At 36.5% G+C, this 21,077-nt stretch overlaps 1 protein-coding gene across 1 annotated transcript in view; it reads left to right on the plus strand.

Annotated features, from left to right (window-relative positions):
* ATRNL1 (attractin like 1) overlaps positions 1-21,077 on the plus strand; it is a gene marked incomplete at its 5' end in the record, with an annotated part of 455,979 nt that overhangs the window by 18,162 nt on the left and 416,740 nt on the right. The window contains one exon of the mRNA XM_008629373.2: positions 20,503-20,586. Coding sequence (XP_008627595.2) covers positions 20,503-20,586 — 84 coding nt within the window. The remainder of the gene's footprint in view (positions 1-20,502; positions 20,587-21,077) is intronic.

Below are 21,077 nucleotides of genomic sequence, written 5' to 3' on the forward strand. Positions count from 1 at the left end.
TCCCTTTTGTTATTCAGGGGGATTTTTTTGTGGGGGGGGGGGGGGAATATTTTGTGTTTAAAAAAAAAAGAAAGACAAAACACGAGCACAAACCCCTACAGTCGCCTCTGGCAGAACAATTTGAAACTCCAGCAGGTATCTCTTAGAAGCATGCCTTTGTATACATGATTTAAATAAAAGAATATTTATTAAGCTCTTTATGCCATACTCTCAAACTCTGGGGAGTGAAGTGACAGTATTATATAACTACATATGCCATAAACATATTCAGAGCTTCTTGAATCTCACATTTGGGCATTGGAATGGGCTGCCCAGGGAGATAGTGGAGTCATGATCCCTGGAGGTGCTTAAGGATGTGGCCCTCAGTGTCATGGTCTGGTTGACATGTTGGTGTTCATCATAGGTTGGACTTGATGATCTCAGAGGTGTTTTCCAGCCTCATTTATTCTGTGATTTCTGACTGCCTGAATTTAGACTGTGCCTCTGAATTTGTTCGTGTAGTTTCCTTTATACACTTTTGTGTGCACAGCCACTTAGAAGAGCTTTTTTCTTCCCATTTGCTTTTCTTTTTGTCCTCTTTTTATGTACAGAGAGTGTCATATTTTTATTTCAGACTTCATTATGCTGGGATAAGCAAGTGTCTTCTTACTAGGCTCTTATTTCTCCTAGTCATTCAAATAGCATTCTCTGTTCCAGTTTAATCTTTCCTCTCCTGTTTCCTGGATATGGCTTTGCCTGACTCCTGTGCTGTGATACTGTTTCTGCCTGCCTGCTTCTGGAAATCCCACATCTGGATCACTGCCTGATCTCTGGAAATCCCACACTGTAGGATCATTTTTCTTTTTCTGAAAGTGTTCCATTGGTGGCGTAGAGTCATTCTGCTGCTGCTTTAATTATCTCCCTTCTCCAGTGGACTAGTTAAAATTATTCCCCTCACTTCTAAGTGTATGACTTACAGATTAAATTAGTGAATTTACTCTCTGTCCTTAGTGCAGCATTAACATCACCTAGTTCTCTGCATGGGATATATTAATCTCTAATAACATGGACAATTTCATGCCATCAATAAATTCCACTAGCACATTTGTGCCATCATTGTTAGGTATATTTTTAAGGCCAGTTTTTGACTGCCTTCACTACCCGGTGTTAATTCCTGTACTGGGTTAAATTTTTTTCTTGTGCACAACCTGTTGGTCCCATTTCTATCCAACTTGTTATTTCCACTGTGGTTCTCATATTAAGTTGGATTCCAACTTTACTGCACAGCTTATTATTGAGCCCTCTTATAATGGTAATTTTCTTTATAGTTGCTTTATCAAATATAGTGTGCGATATTAATACATTTATGATGCATTTTATTCTTCTTTCCCCTCACATCCATATTTTTAGATTGAACTATGAATACAGAATAATGAAAAGCCAGACTAATAGGTTCTATTAATTCTCTCCTTTTTTGCATTAAATTTAGGTATAATATTTGCTAGAATATGACAAATGCTATAATTTAATATATTGAATAAAGTGCCTACTGCTTAACTTGCAAGTTAATATATTGGTTCTTTTGTTTCCTAGGGCTCTTGTGTAGAGATTCTTGTCTCTGTTCTGGTAGGACATTAAGTTCTTTGAATTTTTTACTGCTAAAAGTGTGATGTTATCCAACTCAATACACTTTGTTCCATGAGCTGTCTTGCTTTCACAAGGTAATATTTTACATCATCATCCTGAGTCAAAATCACTGAAAATTTTCTTTGTTTTGTGCTATCTGCTATTTCTGTTGCCTCACGCTTCCTGATGTTTTTTGTCATTTGACAAGTTTGTAGTCACATAGATATGTACTCATACAAGCACATTATCTAACAAATTTCCTTAGCTGAGAACACTATTTTTAAAAAAAATTTGAACCCGAACTTCTTGCTCTAGTGCTATTAATGTTCTACGTTACAGCTTAGATGTTTTGGTTTTATGGTTGATTGCTTTGTCATGTACACATTTCTTAAAAGCCAGAATTAGAACAGGAGGTAATGCTGACCAATTTACAGATTATAATCACATTATCTCAGTTTGTTTTGTAAGATGTAATTAGATATTAAGTAATTTAAGGCTTGTTTAGAATTCTTGGTCATTTTAACCTCACTTGGAGGTTGGGCAGTATTTTAATTCTGACTTGCATTTCCACCTCCAAGCAACTTTCATGCTTTAAGGTAAATAGCAGAAGATTCATCCCCATTTATTCATAAATTTTCACTGTGTAGAAAATAAACTTAATTCTGCTGAATACTACTAGAATGCACATGTTCTGTATTACTTCCCTATTTACCTTCTATCAATTATCTTAATTATTATTTGCATAGATGGAACTATGCAATCTTTCAGTTTATATGAATACTCGCTGTCACTCAGAGAGCACATTCTAACTGGCAATAAAACAGAAATAATATCTACTTCTAGCAAGTTTATGATCCCATGGCATGTATTTTGCAAAGTAGTTTGTAAAGATGAATTATTTCTGTGCTTGTCTAGTTATTAAAGATAACAATTTAATCAGTGACTGATCTTCATCTCAAATTACATCTGGAGTGATAATGAGTATGTACAGCTGCTTTGACTTATTTATTTTGTCCATGTGGATACTCAAATTGATATCATTACATAGTACATGTATATAATAGTCTTCCATCCTCTCTGTTCTTTTTTCCCTGCAGTAAAAAAGTAGGCACTGATGAAAAATTTAAATGGAAATATCTAAGATTTTAGGATCATACATTCTGGCTTAAAATCTGCTAATTAGTTACTCTTGGTACTCAGAATAATTATTCAATTTTCCCAGTATGGAAAGCTTTGGTGTCCTTCTATTCTCCAGTAATGGTCTTATTGATACACACGTAACACACCTGGTACAGCTGATTTAGCATCTCTGGTTGATATGGTGTCAAAATAAGTATTTTTCCTGTAATTGTGTGGTAGAAGAAATATTTATAATGAATTACATGACTTTCAGCAAATCCCCCCCAGGGCAGGAGGACAGTTAATACAGGAGAAGGTATTAAATCCTGTATGTATCCAACAGTACTGCTCATAGGTGCTTGATTTTCATGAACATACCTCTGCTGAAAATACATGAATGAAACAAAAATAAACTTGCGTAATCCTTCCATACCCCAGGCTTTTTTTATGACAAATTAAAAGGTTTTTCAAGAGAGGTTCTTTTGTGTTTACTCACAAGTAATTTAAAAAACCAAACAAACCAATATACTCCATAATCCAAAGAAAATGGAGGTTTTAATATCAGTGTACAGCTGAAATACAAACTAACTTATCACTTCTTTTGTGTTTTTCTGTTGGTTTCAGTCTTTATTTCTTGTCAAAAGCACAGAGATAGAACTTATTACTGCAGAAAGAACCCTTCACCCACACTTGTAAGGAGAAAATAAATCAGCTTTGAAGAGTTTTTAAAGTTTGCTGTTGATGTATTTTGCATGCTTATTAACCATGATGTTAAAATTAGTGGGTTAGTAGTATTTTGTGGCTATTTTTTTTGTTGTTTTTGTGAGACTGGGTAAGTTGTGTGTTACTTAGAGCTGTGCATAGCAGGCAGCTTTCTGGGTGATGATGATGAGTTGTGTGTTTGGTTCACCAGCATTGTCACTATGAGTCCTAAGATGTCTGTCATTCTGATAGCTTTATCTCATTTTTAAAAGGGAAAACCCAAAATAATACAGAGAAGACTAGGATATTATGTTTTTATGTTGTTTGTCTCAGTGAAAATTGTCTGATCCTACTGGGCGCCTGAATTAGGGAAGAGCTGCTCCTGGTAAGTGTGAAATAAGTACAGGAGCTGGGTGTCCACTGGGAACCTAAAATTTTGAGTCTTGACAACTTTTTGAATAGAGCACTATCTGAAAACAGCTGGATTAATTCTCATCAAATCTCTGTAGATAAAGTTATCCCTCCATGATCAATTTATTGAAATATTACCAGGAATGTCCATCTTTTTCCTGAGATGAGAGGGCTGGGCTGACTGTACCTTGTTGCTTTAATTAAGCAGAGTGACTTTCCGTTCTGATCATTTGTCTGATTATGTAATATTTTTGTTTCCAACAAACTTCCCATGCCAAATTCCCAGCTGGCAATACCAGAGTTGTGTAGAGAATGCACAGTATCCTGGTTAAATATTGCCATATTAACTTGGGATCAACAGCACCTGCAAAGCTTTGCAGCCTGTAAGTGATCTGTGACACAACCTGCATGTCACAGCCCCAAACAGGTCATACTTGAAGATTTCTGTAACCTCATTGTATAGTTGAGTTCATTTTATAATTATTTTGATCTTAACATTTTTTAGGCAGGCTTCGTTTCTGAAATGAGAAAAGCAAATGCAGACGTGGTTGTGTGAGTTAACAGGCACTAGATGCTGTCGTTGGCACCTCTTTCCATGTTGATCCCTGCAAATTTTGAAGATGGGAACTTGTTGGCCTCTATCTGTGCAACAGGGCTGCAACTGGGCCATTCAGTATTGACTTAAATTATAGCATTCATCTTCTATTAAGATGGACTTTTTATTTAATCCGTCTTTGACGCTGTTGCTCTTTGAAAAGAAGTCTCCTTCAGAGTGGGTTTTTTATGTTATTCTGCCTTCATTGTTGTGTGGTTTCTTGAATGTTTTTTCTCTGTTGACTTTGATGGTACAGGTCTTTCTTGACTTGGGACTCTCAACTACTGTAACTGCTGCTCCAGTATCTAGTTGGTTTATTTTCCTTACTAAGGAGTAGAAAAACCTTTGAAACAACTACTCTTTATCCTTTTTAGCTGTCATTCTCAACTTGATTGCTTGTCTGCAAACTGTCTCTTGCTGCTGATTTTAAAATACATTCTTCCAACTCAGTCTGTTTTATTTCTTTAAATAATCTTGTTCATTCACCTCTTGAGGTAATCAAACATTTTTAAAAGGTTCTGGGACCCTAAATCTCCAACAATTCACTAGGGCATTCAGCATTTCTTGAAACTCTCTGAGATGTCATTATGATAGTCTTAGTATACTGTTTTCCCTGTAAATTAATCCAACTTTTGCACCTTTAAGGCTAAAAAATTATTTTTTAATTTTTGTATAAGTACACAGTTCAAGAAGCAAAAATCTGCATGGAGACATAGGAAAAATGAATCATTCAGATATTCTTTGTAAAAAAAGCCTTCAAGATGCATCCTTTGTGTGAATGCTGAGGAGATGGCTCCCTGATGAGTGATTAACATACCTCACCGACTGACTCAGTTAATGGATAACTTTTATTTTAAAATCAATGAGTGGAATACAGCTCTATTCAACCTTATTCATAAGAAACATAGCTGTGCCTTCTGGTCTGGTTTATCATCAGGGACTGCTTAAAACTGTTAAATTCTTTTTATGCAGACACTTATGCAAGGTAACCTTAGACCTAACAATATGTAGCCATCCTGTTTTCTCATAGAATAGCAGGTGGCGACTTTGAGCTTCCATATGACTTATTCATATGTCCCAGTATTTGCTTGTGTGAAGACATTAAAGAGGGTTCTTTCCTGTTTTGAAGCAGGTGGATGTCACTGACCTCATTTGGGATGTTGCCTTATCTAGTGCATGCAGCAAATGTATCAATATTTTATGCAGTGTGATGCTGAGGGAATCCAGAAACAGATGAGTAGCACAGATCTGAATGGCTGTGCAAAATACAAAAAAAAAAAAAAAAAGAGGTAAAATATGGGAAACTACTAATCTATAGAAATTACTTGGAAAGCTTACCAAAGGCATGTTTCCTCCCCTCCCCAGGCATATATTGTCTGCTTAGTAGCTTAAATTACTTCTGGAGATTGACGCTTTTTCTCTTAAATGTTTAGCTACCCACTTAAGGGACAAGTCATTTAGCTTAATTTTCTCCAGTTTCCCCAGCTGTTACCTAAAGGATCCTTCTTTACTCTCCTGGCATGTGCAAAGTTAGTTATGTGTTTATCCTACTCTTCTCTAATGAGTGGTAAAAACACTAATGAGAAGAATATCTGGAACTATAGCTTGAGAATGTTGAAAGTCTTCCAACAATCTTCTGAAGCTGGGCTTTGCCCTCTCTTGCCTGTAAGACCTAATCCTATATCCCTGTTGTACACGACAGGCAACTCTTGCAGATTTACACCGTGGCAACTTAGACAAGGGCTATGTCCATTTTTATGCTTAGTAAAATTTTTAGATCCCTTCAAGTTTTTGTGATAGTACAGGGTATGTACTGAAAGTCAAGAAATATGAGTAAATACTTCCTTAAAGCTCACTTATCAACTGAAAGCTTTTTAAGGCAGCCCTGTCAGTTTAAATTCCCTAAAAGTATAATATGTAAAATGATACACATGTGCTCTATAATCCTGTCTTTAGTAAATGGATTTGCAGCCTAAGAACTTCTGTGAACTGGAACACTCAGATCCTTAGGCTAATTCAAGAAAAAGCATTTTAAAATGTAAAGGGATTAAAAATTTGTATTCCTAGTGATTTTGTAAGCAAAGATTTAGCTTATTTTCTAACTAAATGCAAAAGCAGACATTAGGCTGGCAATTACCAATCTCAGGCTGAAGAAGCCATCTCAGTCTTGTATATTCAGAAAACTTTGAGAGTTGGTGTTTAAGAAGTAGCTATTTTATTAGGATAGTTTTTTAAGGGTGAGAAAGTCAGACAAAAATGACCCTAGTGTGTCTCCCTTGGTCAGGAGATGGATCCTGCTGATTGTCACTCTGCATGTGACTCCAAGCTCCACGAGCTGGTTGAGTGCTCGCTGATGGGAGGGCAAAGCCTCCTCTGTGCTGCCCACTTGTAGCTGGCCAGGTCAGTGTGTTCACATTACAGCTCGTGCCTGGCTTCCATTTTGGACAGAAAACTCAAGGGGAAAGGGGCTCTGCTTCAGTTTTGGTTAGCTGGGAGGCAGAGGTGGTGCAAAATAACATCTGTACAAGATTATGCCTTGTTCTGCCTCTATGGCTGCTGGTGTTTCATACATCCTGATCCGTATCTGGCACCTATTTTGGGGGGGAACACATATGCTAAAGTATAAATGCAGCTGTGGATTTTATGAACAGCTGACAAAAATGAGCCAATTCACAGATCAAAGTAAAACTCTTCCCACAAGTATATGGTTTATGTGCTTTATTTGCCTTAATTTATTTAATCACTGAAACTAAGGTACCACATGTTTGGATGAACATGTTTTTCCCTTTCAACTCTTTGTCTAAATAATTTATCAAAACAGCTGTATTTGTAAATCCTAAATCTTAATATTTTTTCTCCTAAAGCAATGAATGAAGCTTCCTAATTGTCTAGTTTGAGATGCTGTAAAATATATAATTCTCTTCTCTTTGGAATTTCTGTGATTTTTTTTCTTTTTGAGAGCATACATCCATAGAGGTGTGTTTTAGTTTTTTGCAGTTTTAAATAAAAGCTTGTTTTGGGGATGATTCATCAAGCCCTTTGGATCTCTTAAGGCTGGTGATAGCCCTCAGCTTCCTTACTGAAAAGCTAACCATGCTAGAATTAGTTTGAATTTTGCTTTAACTGGACTAGGTTCCAGTTTAATGACCTACTAAGAGCCTGTGCACAATGCTGTCCTCAGAGAACGGAGGTCAGGAGTGATTGAAGCTCAGATTAATGATTTAAGAGCACCTTCTGGTGACTAATCAAAGGCCAAAAAAAATGTTTGTTTTGACTGTGGGGTGAATGTTTAGAGACGTATCTAGAAGTATGTCCTGAAAACAGCTTTGATTCATTTTACAGCTGAGTATACTGGAATATTAGCCTTTCTGCTCTTGAAACTTCCCCCCTTCTCCCCCAGCTCTTAATCTCTTCTGCTTTTAAGCATTGCTGAACAGATGCTTATGTAGGATAAGATCTAACAAAAGAGTAGCAACAACCAGAAACTCTATTAGAAATTGAGGTTCAACTGTGGTCTTAGGTAATGCAGATATTTTCCTGAAACAGGAGGGAATGTTCTTTTGTCTTGCACTTGTTTTGATTTCTAACATCTTTGATTCTGGCAAGATCTTGGTCTAGAAAAACTCACAAGTTGAAAGAAGACTGTTTATATATTGCAAAAGTGTTGAAAGGTCAACTGAAAGCTTAGGGAAATTTGTTTCCTTTCCTGTGACTTGTTGCTGGTATTAAGCTGTTAATGTTGCAGGAATTTATCTTTGAAAACATTTTCTTTACAAGAGAAATTATTTTATCACTGATAAGCATAGAATCAGTTTTGATCATCTACCATTGATGGAAACTTCAGAGCTGTAAGTTATCTGAGACAGTAGCACAAATGCCAAATTCTAGTCCACAAATCAAGACCTGAGTAAAAGTCATATTAATACTTTTGTTATTGTGAGGGGTTTCTTTTGATTTGGATTCTAAACCACTTTTGAAATTCTTGATGAATGCTGTTCTCAGACCATGTCAATAATTTAGAGTCTTTCAAGGAGTATTTAATGAGTTTTCTCCAATAAAAATTATAAATGTATTGCCGTTTCTGTGGTTTTCTAGGCAGAAGGAGAATTGGTTTTGTTAGTTTTCATATCTACTCACTTATTTTTACCTGTAGTGAAACTTTCTGAAAAGCAAAACCAACCATCCAAAACATTTAAAAATAAATTCTCTTTGCTCACAATTAAAAAAAAAAAAACAAGCAAAAGTGTTTATTATTGAATTATTGATGATATAGAAGGTTCTGCTTATGTCAGTGCATGCCTGCTACTTGGTATAGCGGACTGGAAAGGTACTCAAGGAACCATCCAGTAGAGCAGGTAAGGTCATGTAGACAAGGAAAGTAAATTTTATTTAAACAGGATTAGTTTTAATTGGCATCCTTGCAGTAATAATCTTCCTTCAGCTGAATAATATCCTTTCAGATGTCTGTCTTCTGTATGCAAACCAGTGCACTTCTTTCTGAATTTGCTATGTTTTCCAGTTTTGTTTAAGCCAATCAAATAAAGCAATAATTACTCTATATTTGTTGTATCTTTGAAAGGCCCTTTGATAGGAATTCCACCATTGCCAGGAAATTTATTCTGCATTGACTGTTAGATGGCTTGTTGAGTGAGGTGACCAGAGCCATTTAGATTTCTAGTTTGCTGCATTCCAAAAAATAACTAAATTATAGTTGAAGCAGTGAAATGCTGACAGGAATACTTGATGGCATGTTTGTAAACTGGCATATTAAATAACAGAAGTATCTATTTGAATGCTTCTGTATCTGTCCATAGTTGCCAAGAGCTGGGAATGCCTGTCCCACAGCATGGCCCATGGAGGGTGTGCTGCTCATGCTCCTTTGGCATATGATTCATGGAATCTGAGAAGGGGCAGCACCAGCCCACTCTTCTCATTCTCCCTGACCATGCAGCTGTGTTGTAACAATTCTCTGCTCTAGTGCATTTTACTACCTGAATCATCACTTTTTCTCTAAGCCTTAGGGTCCCTGCTTTTTCCTGCCCCTATTTCAGAGTGATTACTTGCCTTCTTGTTTCTTTTCCTCTATTTGTTTCCAACAGCCTAATTTACTGTCTTTAGAATTCAGCATATGGCTTTGTCGAATCCTACTGGCTTTTGAACACTAAGCTGTGTACCAGTAGCTCCTCTCTCTGTACAGGTGTAATTTCTGTTTATACTGTCTTGATGAAGAGTGGGCCCTTGTTTCTAATCCGTTCTGCTTTGTGTTTGACCTGAGTGGGAGTAGATCAGCAGCAGCTTTGAGAACTTCCCCTAACAGAAGTTAGATCGTCAGCCTCTGAGAGCCTGTTATCCTGGGAGCAATCATAAGAATTCCTGCTCATCAGTGGTAGTTCTACACTTTCTGTAGCCTCTCACTGACCAGGCAGGCTGGCTGTGTCCCCCACATGCCTTGCTCTATCCCTGTAAGGATAGCATGAACAGGCCCATGAGGGTTCTGGGCTTGTAGGTGTGTGTTTTGCTGTTATATTCTGTTAAAGTGGGGCATTCCAAGCAATGTTCCCCATACCTGTATTCTCCTGGGGGAGGGGGGACAACAACAGTCCCAGCATAATTTTCCTATGTTCTCATTCCCCCTTCCTAAATTTCGCTAAAATTGCTAAAACCTTTCGTTTGTTGTTTTAAACTTGGCGTCAGTATTTCTTTCATTCTGGTTTTATATTTAAATACAGAACAAATTACAGGCTAGAGATATCCTCCCACTGCTCCCCAGAAACCCCAAAACCAAAAAAAACACCCCTGCAAACAAAAACACGCCCAAACCCCTCTACCAACATATTAAATGATTGGTTCTGGGAAACTTGCAGCTGTCATGGTTAACACTCAAAATATCATAGTGTCTCTTTCTTATACCTCTTCATCCACTTCTAGAGGGAGTGTTGGAAGTTGCTAACAGTGTTGTGACATACCCATAAATTATAAAGTCAAGCAGAAAATATGAGTGAAATGACACCTGCCATATGAGTAAAATGTGTTCTGAAATGATGCTCTTTTATTACTGGTAAGAATCTTTAATTTCCCCAAACAAAAATGCTTTGTAATACCCTAGAGACATGAATGCCATTATTCCATTTCTTTACTGCAAACAGAGGGATGGCCTTTGTGTAATGTCCTGATAATTGCTACAGCCAGAGAAGTTGGAAGTAAGTGATTATCTATATAATTATCTGAAAGACAGTACTTGAAATCTACTCAGTAACCAGCTCTTTGAATTTATTAATCAATTAAATTTCTGAAAGAACTTACGTCTCTTCTTATCTCAACATTTGTGCTGAGACTCTGTTGGGAGACTGGGAACCTCTTATGAAGCTGCATGTGTGCTGATGGGAAGGGGGAGAGAGAGGAAGAAGGAGTTGCTGGTTTTTTTTAATATATATGTAAATATTAAAAATATAATTTTACATCTATAAATGAATTTTTTAAAGTCTTGAAAACCAAACAAATAATAAATAATATAAAATAAAAAAAAATCTGCTATGGTTGTCCGAGGGTGGGATGCTAAGAGAAAATTATACTTTTTTTCCTTTGGAAAGTGTGTGTGTGTCAAATTTTACTGCATTTTTGTGTTTTCAAAACTAATATAGCTTTTGTGACCTGGTGCTTGCAGCCTTCTGGTATGAGGTAGTTTCCTGCCATGAGAATTTTGTCTGTAACAGACATGGAATCTGATGGTTAGATATTAAATGACTGGAAGGCAGAAACAGGTGCCTCTTGGTGAGCATAGATACTTGATTTAAATAGTCAAGGAGAAATTTAGGAGTTGGTGACACACTGGATTTAGAGCATTTGCCTGTTACCTCAGGAAGCTTAAGTTAAAACCCTGAACTAGGTCACAAGTGAAAATGAGATTTATGGTGATGTACAGTGAAAAATTGGCACAGTGCGTTACCTTGTTGCCAAGTACCTCAGCCTGCCTTGCCAATGTGCTTTTTGCTCCACATCTTAAAATACTGTAGCATGTTTGATTAATTATAGAAGTCTTATAAAATACATATATATGGCTCAGTATATAAATATATATACATATGTATAAAGTACATACACAAATGCATAAAAATTCCTAAATAACTTTATCCTTCACTCATGTTAATCCTGTGATTCGATCAAAACCTGTAGCTAATCTTACTTTAACATAGAAACTACTGAGATTGAATCGTATTTAAAGGTAAGGGAAGTAGGTGGAGCAAGAGACCCCCTTGGCTTAGCTGTGAGCTTCTGAGTCTGCTGAAAAGAGAACTGTACCAGAGATGGAAAAGCAGACAAACACATGGTGAGGACTACAAGGGCATTTCCAGGGTGTTCAGAAATGCAGTCAGAAAAGCAGAAGCTCAGCTTAAATTGAAATTGGCCAGAGGTATCGAAAACTACAAGAAGAGTGTTCTTCAGGTATGGAAACAAGCAGGAACAAAACACAACATTGCCTGTTAAGCAGGAGAGGTGAATTAGTCACCAACGATGTGGAAAGACAGAGGTTCTCAACACTTGGTTCACATCTGTCTGTACTGGCACTGTTGGGCCCCCAGCCCTGGGAACAAAGCTACAGGTTGATGTAAACACAGACCCGTCGTCAGTGGAGGAGTTGGTCTTGGATAGTTGGGAACTACTGGGAGCTTGGAATACTGGGAGCTATTACGGGAGCTTGACCCCTACTAATGAATGGGCCCTGAGAAAATCCATCTGAGGGTGTTCAGAGAGCTGGCTCCTGTTGTGAGGCTGCTCTCCATAATCTTTGAGAAGTTGTGGAGATTGAGGGACTGGATTTCAGAAGACTGGAAGAAAGCTCATGACTACTCTATCTACAAAAAGGACTAAAAGGAAGGTCCAGGAAATTATTAGGCCCATCAGTCTTACTTTTGTCTCTGGGAAAGTTATGGAATGAATTCTCCTGGGGACTATTACAAGTCAGATGAAACACATGAGTGGGACAAGTCAGCAGAGAGTCACCAAGGGCAAAATGTGCTTGACAAACCTGATTGCCTTCTGCGACTAAGTAACTTTATGGATGATGTGGGCTGAGATACTGTCTACCTGAATTTCTCCAAGGCTTTTGATATGGTTTCCCACACCCTCCTGGTACAGACATGGATGTGTTGGGGTCTAGACAAGGGATCTGTGCAGTGGGTGGGGAGCTGTCTGCCTGGTCATGTGTCAACAGCTCCTGTTGCAAGTGGGATCCACCTGGGATCAATATTGGTCCTAACAAGTGGTGATCTGGAAGATGGGATGAAGTGTACCCTAACAGAGCTTTGACATGTTAACAAAATAATGCCAGAACATACACTTAACCATGTTACTTTTGGAAATGGAGGCTGCCTTGTGGAAAATAAATCCTAGAAAAAAGAGCTCTTGCTGTTAAAGAAACCGAAACTATAACTTTTTTTTGTTTGTTTTCAACACAGGGAATAATATAAGGATAATGTGTTACTCCGAGTGATCTTAAAGCAACATAAGGGTGATCTTAAAGCAACATAATCTATGAAGGTACAGAACTTTTCTAAATGAAATAATAACAGTGTTAATCTGGTAGGAAAAAGTAAGTAATAGGACCACTTCAGTCTGGTGGAATGTGCTCTTGGTTTTTTTTTTTTTTAATTAATTGCTTCATTATCTTGGCAACATTTGGCCATAAAAATAACTCTTGGCTGAAGCAAACATTGTAAAATGTTAGAGCAATGGGGTGTCTCCTTGCTTCCTGGCAGATTCTTTTATGATTCCTATTTGCTTCTAATAGTAACTATCTGCATACTTGAGAAAACTTTGGTATTACTGTTAATATTCTTCTGAATCAAGACTGAATTGTCAGAACTTTGAATATTTCAAACCTTGCTCTTTTTTTGAGCAAATGAGTAACCAAGATGTGAAACTGTGAGTACAAGAAGTTCAGTCAGTGCATTGGGTAGATGGTCTGCCTCTTACTCAAAACAGGAATGATTTTTATATACCTTTTTGACCTTTGGGATATTATATGTGGAGTAGCATTTGCAGCCATACTTGGATGGGATGGTGATACAGGGTATTATATCATGTCTTGTGTTTGTATCAAATGCCAACTTGATTTTCTATCAGTTCTTAATTTTAAGCATGGTGGCAGACCTATTTATAGACAGAATTTTGGATGCCATCTATGAACTAGCCTGAGCATTTCTTATAGAGTATATGCCTGTCTCATATGACTTTGTTGAACCATGATATTAAAATAGGAAATAAGAAATGTCTGTAGTATTCCAGATAAGAGAGGTGAAACTACATTTCTTTCACTTCATTTCTTTTCACTAAGTTTTTTCCAGGTCAGTGGAGGATACCGTGCTATTTGCAGTATCTTTTAAAAGGCACTGATCTCCAAGTTGAGATGGAGGACCACTGCCACCTGGAAAATATTGGCAAGATTTGAACTGTTAATTGGTGTAGCAGTTCTGTAGAAAATATGGAGTTTGCTGTTGAACTCTGTAGACTGATTCAACTCCACTCAATTTTATAAGAAGTTTTCATAAATATTACATGTAAATCTATCTGTGTAGAACTAGATACCATAAAAGCTTTCTTGGTTGTTGATAACTTCTGAATATTTGGGGTGATACGGTGCTTAGTAGTGGTGTATTTCTTTGCTTAGATTCAGGACAATCAGCATTTGGATTGGTTTTTTAGATACTTATGGCTTATACTCACATATTTTAGGGAATATATATGCATGTAATCTGAAGAAAAATCTGAAGACAAAAGTCAGGATGGCTTTTTTCAAGATCCATTCTATGCAGCTCTATACTTTCAGTAGGGTTATTTTCTCCCTTCATGTATCAAGCGTTTAAATGAAAATACTCCAATCATTTGTGCAGTGGGAGAGATTTCTGTGCCTGTTATTCACCTTGTCTCTTGGACTTTATTCACCTATAATTCTGTGAATAATTTTGTCAAAAAAACTTGAAATGGATCATTTTGACACGTATTGTTACTGGAAACCTAAGGGGAAAATTTCTTTACATGAAGAAAAAGTAGAAAGCTCTTTTCTTTATGTGTCAGTACTTTTCTTTGGATTTAATATTTAGAACCATGAGGAGGAAAACTTTGTTGCAGTGCCTCTAATTCACAGTGCTGGTGTCTGACAACTGCTTAGTTTTAACCAACACAAAAAATGGTGCTGTGTTGTAATTGCTTGAATGACTTGCATTATAGTATACAAAATTAAAGCAACTGTAATGATGAAGATCATGGGTGCACTGGAGTTTTAATTTTTGCTAGTACTGCCTTTATGTTAGTGCTTTTTAAGGTGCATGAATAATGAATATGAATATTCAGAAACTGTTGACGTAGTTGAGTAATAGAAAAAGGGCTGTTGTGAAACATGCAGGAGTTTTTTTGAAGACCTTTATCACAAAGATACACAAATAGAATTTTTTCTTTTCTTGTGGGGTTCATTGCTGTTTAAGTAGGGTTCCTCACTAAGCATTGTGGCCAGAAGTTACTATCTTTTAAGTGACTGTTTATATCAGAGAAAGAAAAAAAGGTTTTCCTACTGCACAAGTGGTTGTAAATGAAATTTTCCATGCAGCAATTTCCAGCTGATGTGAGCTGCATTGATCCCATATAATACTGCCTGATACTGGCAGAATTGGATTTGAATTTCTACACTTGAGCAGGCATGATTAACCTCAGTAAGATGAACTAGAGTAATACCATTTAGTTCCTCCTGTGGAGGAAGTTGGCAATCTTGGGGAATTACAGGTTGTACACAAATCAGCATAAAAGCAGTTCTTCTGCTACTTACATTCAGGAGAACTGGCCACATTATGTTTATTAAATAATTCTCTGGTTGCTATGCTGGTCAGGCTACAGCTGGAGAAGTAGGCACCATTTTGAGATGCAGATGACTTGGAAAACCTCTAGAGGAAGGAAGTCTAGAAAATGACTCGTGAGGAATGCGAGATTAAATTGCTTTATTCAGAGAAGAAAAGGCTGAAGGTAGATGGTTGTAAAAGGTGAGCTGAAAGGGGAAGAATATTACCTGATTTCCAGGTCTGCCTAGAGGAAATATGTTTAAGTAAGGAAAGAAAGATGAATTAGACATTTAGAAATACTTTCTAATAATAGGTCAGTACTAAAATAGGTTGCCTAAGAAGATTGTAGACTTTTGTCATTGGAATTATTAAGATAAGATCAGACAAATAATGGACAAAGTTTCAGTATGGTTTGGAGAGGTGTTAGGGCATGTTGTAACTGAAATGGCAGTTTAAGAGGTTTTTGGTTAAAAAAAAATCAGGTACCACCTTGTGAGGAGGTAGAAGAAAATTCTTGAGTAGTTAATGCATATTTTCACATTTTAATTTTAAATAGAATAAATATTACATTTAATATTGTAATACTAGTTTTATCTTTTGCATCTGGTCTGTTTACCAGCTCTTTGTAAGACTGTGCCCACACTTTCTTATTTCAAGTCACTTTGTAGAATCCCTCAGAGTCACGCATTCAGATATCCTATTCTAAACAACCTGTCCTGTCTATGTTCTGTGAGCTTATGTAATGTTGTGCAGCCTAAGCAAGGGAACAGATTTCTTTTATGTAAGGGAAAATACATTGCATAAGGAAGATGCCGTATAAGTTTGGACTTTGGAAATAACTTCTATAGCATCCTTTCAGTTGTTTTGGGGACTATTACAAAAATGGGCTATAGAATAACAGCCTTTTTCAGAAACAGAACACCTGCCAGAATAAACCTTAAATTGATGTTTTACACCAGATTTATATCCCAGCTAATTTAGTTTTTTTTAATCACAAGTGTTAAGCTTCTTGAAATACAGGATATATCCTTATGGGGAAAAATTGTTTATGCATTCTAATTTTGATTTTACTTTCCTGTGAGTTTTGGAGCATGGTTTTGTTTGAAATAATTTAGAAGGATGAACTCAGGATGAACCAAATTAATCACTAGGGACACTTTGCAACAGAAACTGCTACTTTGTCAATGAGTAAACTGAAACCTATTTAAGAGCAGGCCTGTGATTACTTGTCATGTGAGAAGTTGTAGTGAATGTCCTTACTGTCTTTCTAAATATACCTTCTTCTATTAGTGCAAAGCAGTATGTAACAAGTAGAGGAGTGTGATTGGCATATGCAGATATTTTTTTAATGTATTAAATATTTATTCCTCTTGATTAGTCATTGAAGAAAAATTAGAGCTACAGTATGTTCAGTATACCCTGTTTTCATATGTGCTGTGAAAAAAAAATAACCAACAGCAAGTTATACAATAAATGTAAAAATACAGGAAAATCAAATGCAAATTCTTTGGATTTTTATCAGGTGCTAGTCAATGCTTTATGCCTGGAAAAGAAAAATCTGGCTTTGTGGGTTTTTCAGAACATACTGTTTTTCAGATATTCCTTTGAAAAAAATACTGGAAAACCTTCTTAGTCTGTCACTTAATATTTTGGTATGAGAAATGGCCTCTTGATCACTTCTGCATTTCTTCCTCACTGACTCAGGCTTGTGCTGCCAGGTGGTCTGAATTTTTTTTCCATCTTTATTAATATATTCAGCTGATCTCAGATCTGTGCAGTCTCTTTGTCTGGTGTAAATGTTAAGCACAAGGTCTCAACTAGAAAGGTTGCCAGTACATCTATTTATGAAGAACTTCATCTTATAACTTTGAAGCACAGTTATTGATTTTTATTTCTTTTTAATAAAACATATTTTCATTAAAGATGCAAAGGAGATGGAGCAAAATTTTTCAGCAATGGAGAGAAGAGCTCTTGACTGACACACCAATACTGATATTGAGATTGATCCATAAAGCAAAATATGCTCTATATTGTATATTCAGATACATCTGAAGTAGGAATTGCAAAGTAATCCAACATTTTGTTAAAATTATCAGTAGAAGCGTAGCACTAAGTAATATACACATAAATTAATTTCTTCATAACTCTTTGTTTCATAGTGAATATTTGTAATATTAGGACTGTACCTTATGCTTTGTTTTTCCTAAAGCACCGGTATTATAAATCAGACCTCTGTCCCTCTACCAGCAGTTTTGTAGATCTTCATGTTCTGCTGATGACAGAAAATAGCCAGTGACTTTCCTGGTTTAAATTAGTGCCCCTCTCTGGAAGATTTGGTGGTATTATTTTTTGCAGGAAGATACAGGAGATGACAAGACAGCTTTTTCACAGATCTGTAAATATTACAGCAGGGAAGGCCATTTTAATAAACTGCTCTGACGTCTTATGTATTGCAGGGCATAGATTTAATCTGACTACTCCTTCATATTGGACCAATAATTTCTGACTGAACTAGAACATACTTTTCTCTTTTCCTGAAATGCATCAGTCTTGGTTTAAAGTCTCTGCAGTGGTAAATATAAACATTGCCACTGTATATTCTATCTCAGTTATATTTGCCATTATTTTACAGCAGTGGTAATATTCCAGGTGAATGTAGCTATCCCTTTGTTGCACATTTTGGTTGCCCTGTGTTGGCTTTAGCCCTTGCATTTCTGGTGTATTTGTCTGGTGAATGAAACGCCCTGTAGTGTCACACATCTTTCATGGAAGCTATTGCTGACTGATAAATTGGTGAATGACTGATCTGTCACTGGTGCTTCAGAATGCCTTTAAATGTGCAGCATCCCGACTTCTTTCTGTTACTTGGTAGATCTGTTTTATGTGAAATCGGTATAGATTTCTCATCTATACAAGATGGGAAATGTTCTCTTGCCATGCACCCTCTAATTCTTTTTAGGCTTTGATTATAACCCTGCCAACTAAAAAAAATATTATTGTGCTTATGAAAACCAATGTGCAATTTCAATGACAATACACAGCGTCAGCTACTCCCCTGCGTGTTCTGTTTAGAAGCTTGGAGTCTAGGTGTGACAAACCTGTGGTGCCTGAGCAGGCTGCACAAATTGTTCTGGCTTCCTCTCATCACTGAGGCTTTCTCAGCAGTGAGCGAGGAGTGGGGTGCAGTGCAGGCACCTTTGTGACCAATGAGTGCATAGCCAGGTTGACTCATCTGGATTGTGGTTATTTGACAGAATCAGTGTTAGTCACAGAGGAAAACTGCTGATGAATACCTGGCTTTATATGAAAGAGAACATTGCCCTTGATTGGGCAAGGGGTTACCTGAAAGTGGTACTGCTTATCTTTGTTAGTTATGGGATTTGGTATTTGATAACACTTGGAAAGAAAAATAATACAGAAAAGTTCTTGGTATGACTCAAGAAACTTAAAGTAATTCCCATCTGTCTTGCTATTTATTTATTTTAAATAGAATAACCCCTTATCTTACCATTTTCTATGAACATTATTGCAAAGCAATGTCGTGCTCTTATTTATTTACTTTTTTTCCCAACAAGTGAAATGGCTGTTTCAAAGGCTATCTACTCTTCCAAAAGGAACTACTTACCAAAAAATTATCAGCCTAGGAGACAAGGGAAATTGTTTGTGCTTTACTAGTCCCAAAGGGCTGAACTAATAAAAACAACTCTTGTAAGTCACCTCCATTCCACTATACAACCACTAAGAAGGCAATGGTCATGACTGCAAATAAGTTTTTGTAATATTTCACACTTCTTCCAGGAAAATAAATCTTCTCTGGATTCTAAATAAGACTTTACTTCTGTATATAAATCATAGGACAGCACTGAAATGATTTTGATTGGAATCTTATGTATGAAAAAACCCCCACAAAAACCAGACAAACAAAGCTTTTCTTATTCAGTGATACCTATTCTTAATGATTCTCTTTCAACAATATAGTGAAAGAAACGAGTGTTTCTGAGGATGCGTTTATGTTTGTTATTATTTGTTGTTAAAGAGTGGGATGGTCTGTTTCCCCAGTGGAGTAAGGCCACCAGAGATGTGTGTTAAGACCTGACCATAATCATAAAGGATGCAGAAAATGGAGTGGAGTAGTGATGATACAGTGTGCTGAAGATACCAGGCTTTTTCAGAAAGCTTTTATGTTAATAGATTATTGGATTTAATCTACTGTTTTATCACTGCGTAGATTAATACAAAGTAATATATATGAATGGATGAAAAAGGTTCTCTTTCTACATTAAAGGAATTTCTATATGTGATGAATATTGAGCTATTACCACTCAAAAAAAAGGTTACAGCAGCTACTTCTGTTTCAAATGTCAGAATAGTAGTTGTTGAAAGAGCAAATAAAATCTTAAATTGGAACAGAGAATAAAATGGAAATAATATTGCTACTGTGCAGATTCATGGTTCACTTGCATCTTGAATACAATATGCTGATCTGTGTTGCATCTCAGCAGGCTCTAGGAGAATACAAAAGATATATTAAAAGCAGGGAGAAAGGATTTCCCAGGTTGGAAAAGGGGCAGAGGAGGGAAAGAAGGGAAATAAAACACAGATCATTACATTTTGAGTGGTATAAAACATGAACCCAAAGGCACAGCTGTGGACTGAAAGTGTCCCTGAGCTGCAAGTCATTGAAGGTGGTGTAATGCTGTGTGGAGAATCTGTAGGGATTTAAACTCCTTCCTGGGTAGTCACTGGAGACCACTGTGAAGAGACAGGGTACTGACTAGGAATAACAGAGGAGGAGGCTGACAGATATGTTTATTTAAATTTATATCTTAATTTGTCTTGATCTAGGAGAGTTTTCCCATGGCTGGTGTTGTCTTATTTCAGAAGTAAGTTGTAAGGCAATGGCAAAGCAAATAAGCAAAGCAAACCAAAATGCTCTTAAACAAAACTCCCTTACGTTGGCTTGGATCCATTTTGTGTGAAGGATAATTTAAATTATTTGCTACTGAACTAGAAAAAATACAAGTGAATGCCTGGGGGAAGAAAGCAAATCAATGATATAGAATACTCAGAATTCAAGTTTTTATGAGCACAAACAGTGTGATGAGAAATGCAAAGAGAGACTTGACTGTTTTCCCTACTCCCAATTTTCTTTCCAAACAGAAAGATTCTACTGGCATGTCAATGATTCATGTTCTGTTGTGTTGTCTCTGGTTTATTCCAGCACTGTTTTTTTTCTTATAGGTTAACAGAACCTTCTGGATATTTAACAGATGGACCTATAAATTATAAATATAAAACTAAATGCACATGGTTAATTGAAGGATAGTAAGTATCTATTTTTATAGCTTCAATTTTCTGAATGGTTTGGTACTGTGTGTTCTAGAGATCAAAATAACCCACATAGAGACTGCATGAGGATACAATATGAACAGTTTGGTGTTTTGTTAGTTTGTTTTGGTTTTGTTTAAGTATTATATGGAATTAAAAAAAAATGGTAGTAGGATTTTCAGGATTGCTTAGTGTTGGCTGAATTCCATTCCTATTCAAATTGCTGGCAAAAATTAGGCTGACATCGGTATTTGGCCAGTGCTGCAGGCCTTCAAAACCCAGTGATAAATTTGTTGCACATTTGAGTACCTTTGTAGAAGTTCCAAAAGTAGTTACAGAATCTCTTTTTTTAACTCATTACCTGACTTATCTTATTCAACTCATATCAGTGATAAATGAGGAATGGCCTCAAGTACAGAATGCTTATTCAGTTATGTGTTTCTCAAAAGCTAGTGCTTCTATAAAGTATTTTCCTTTGCATTCTACAA

The sequence above is a fragment of the Corvus brachyrhynchos genome, unplaced genomic scaffold (assembly GCF_000691975.1).
Source record: "Corvus brachyrhynchos isolate BGI_N302 unplaced genomic scaffold, ASM69197v1 scaffold783, whole genome shotgun sequence".
Classification (NCBI taxonomy): Eukaryota; Metazoa; Chordata; class Aves; order Passeriformes; family Corvidae; genus Corvus; species Corvus brachyrhynchos.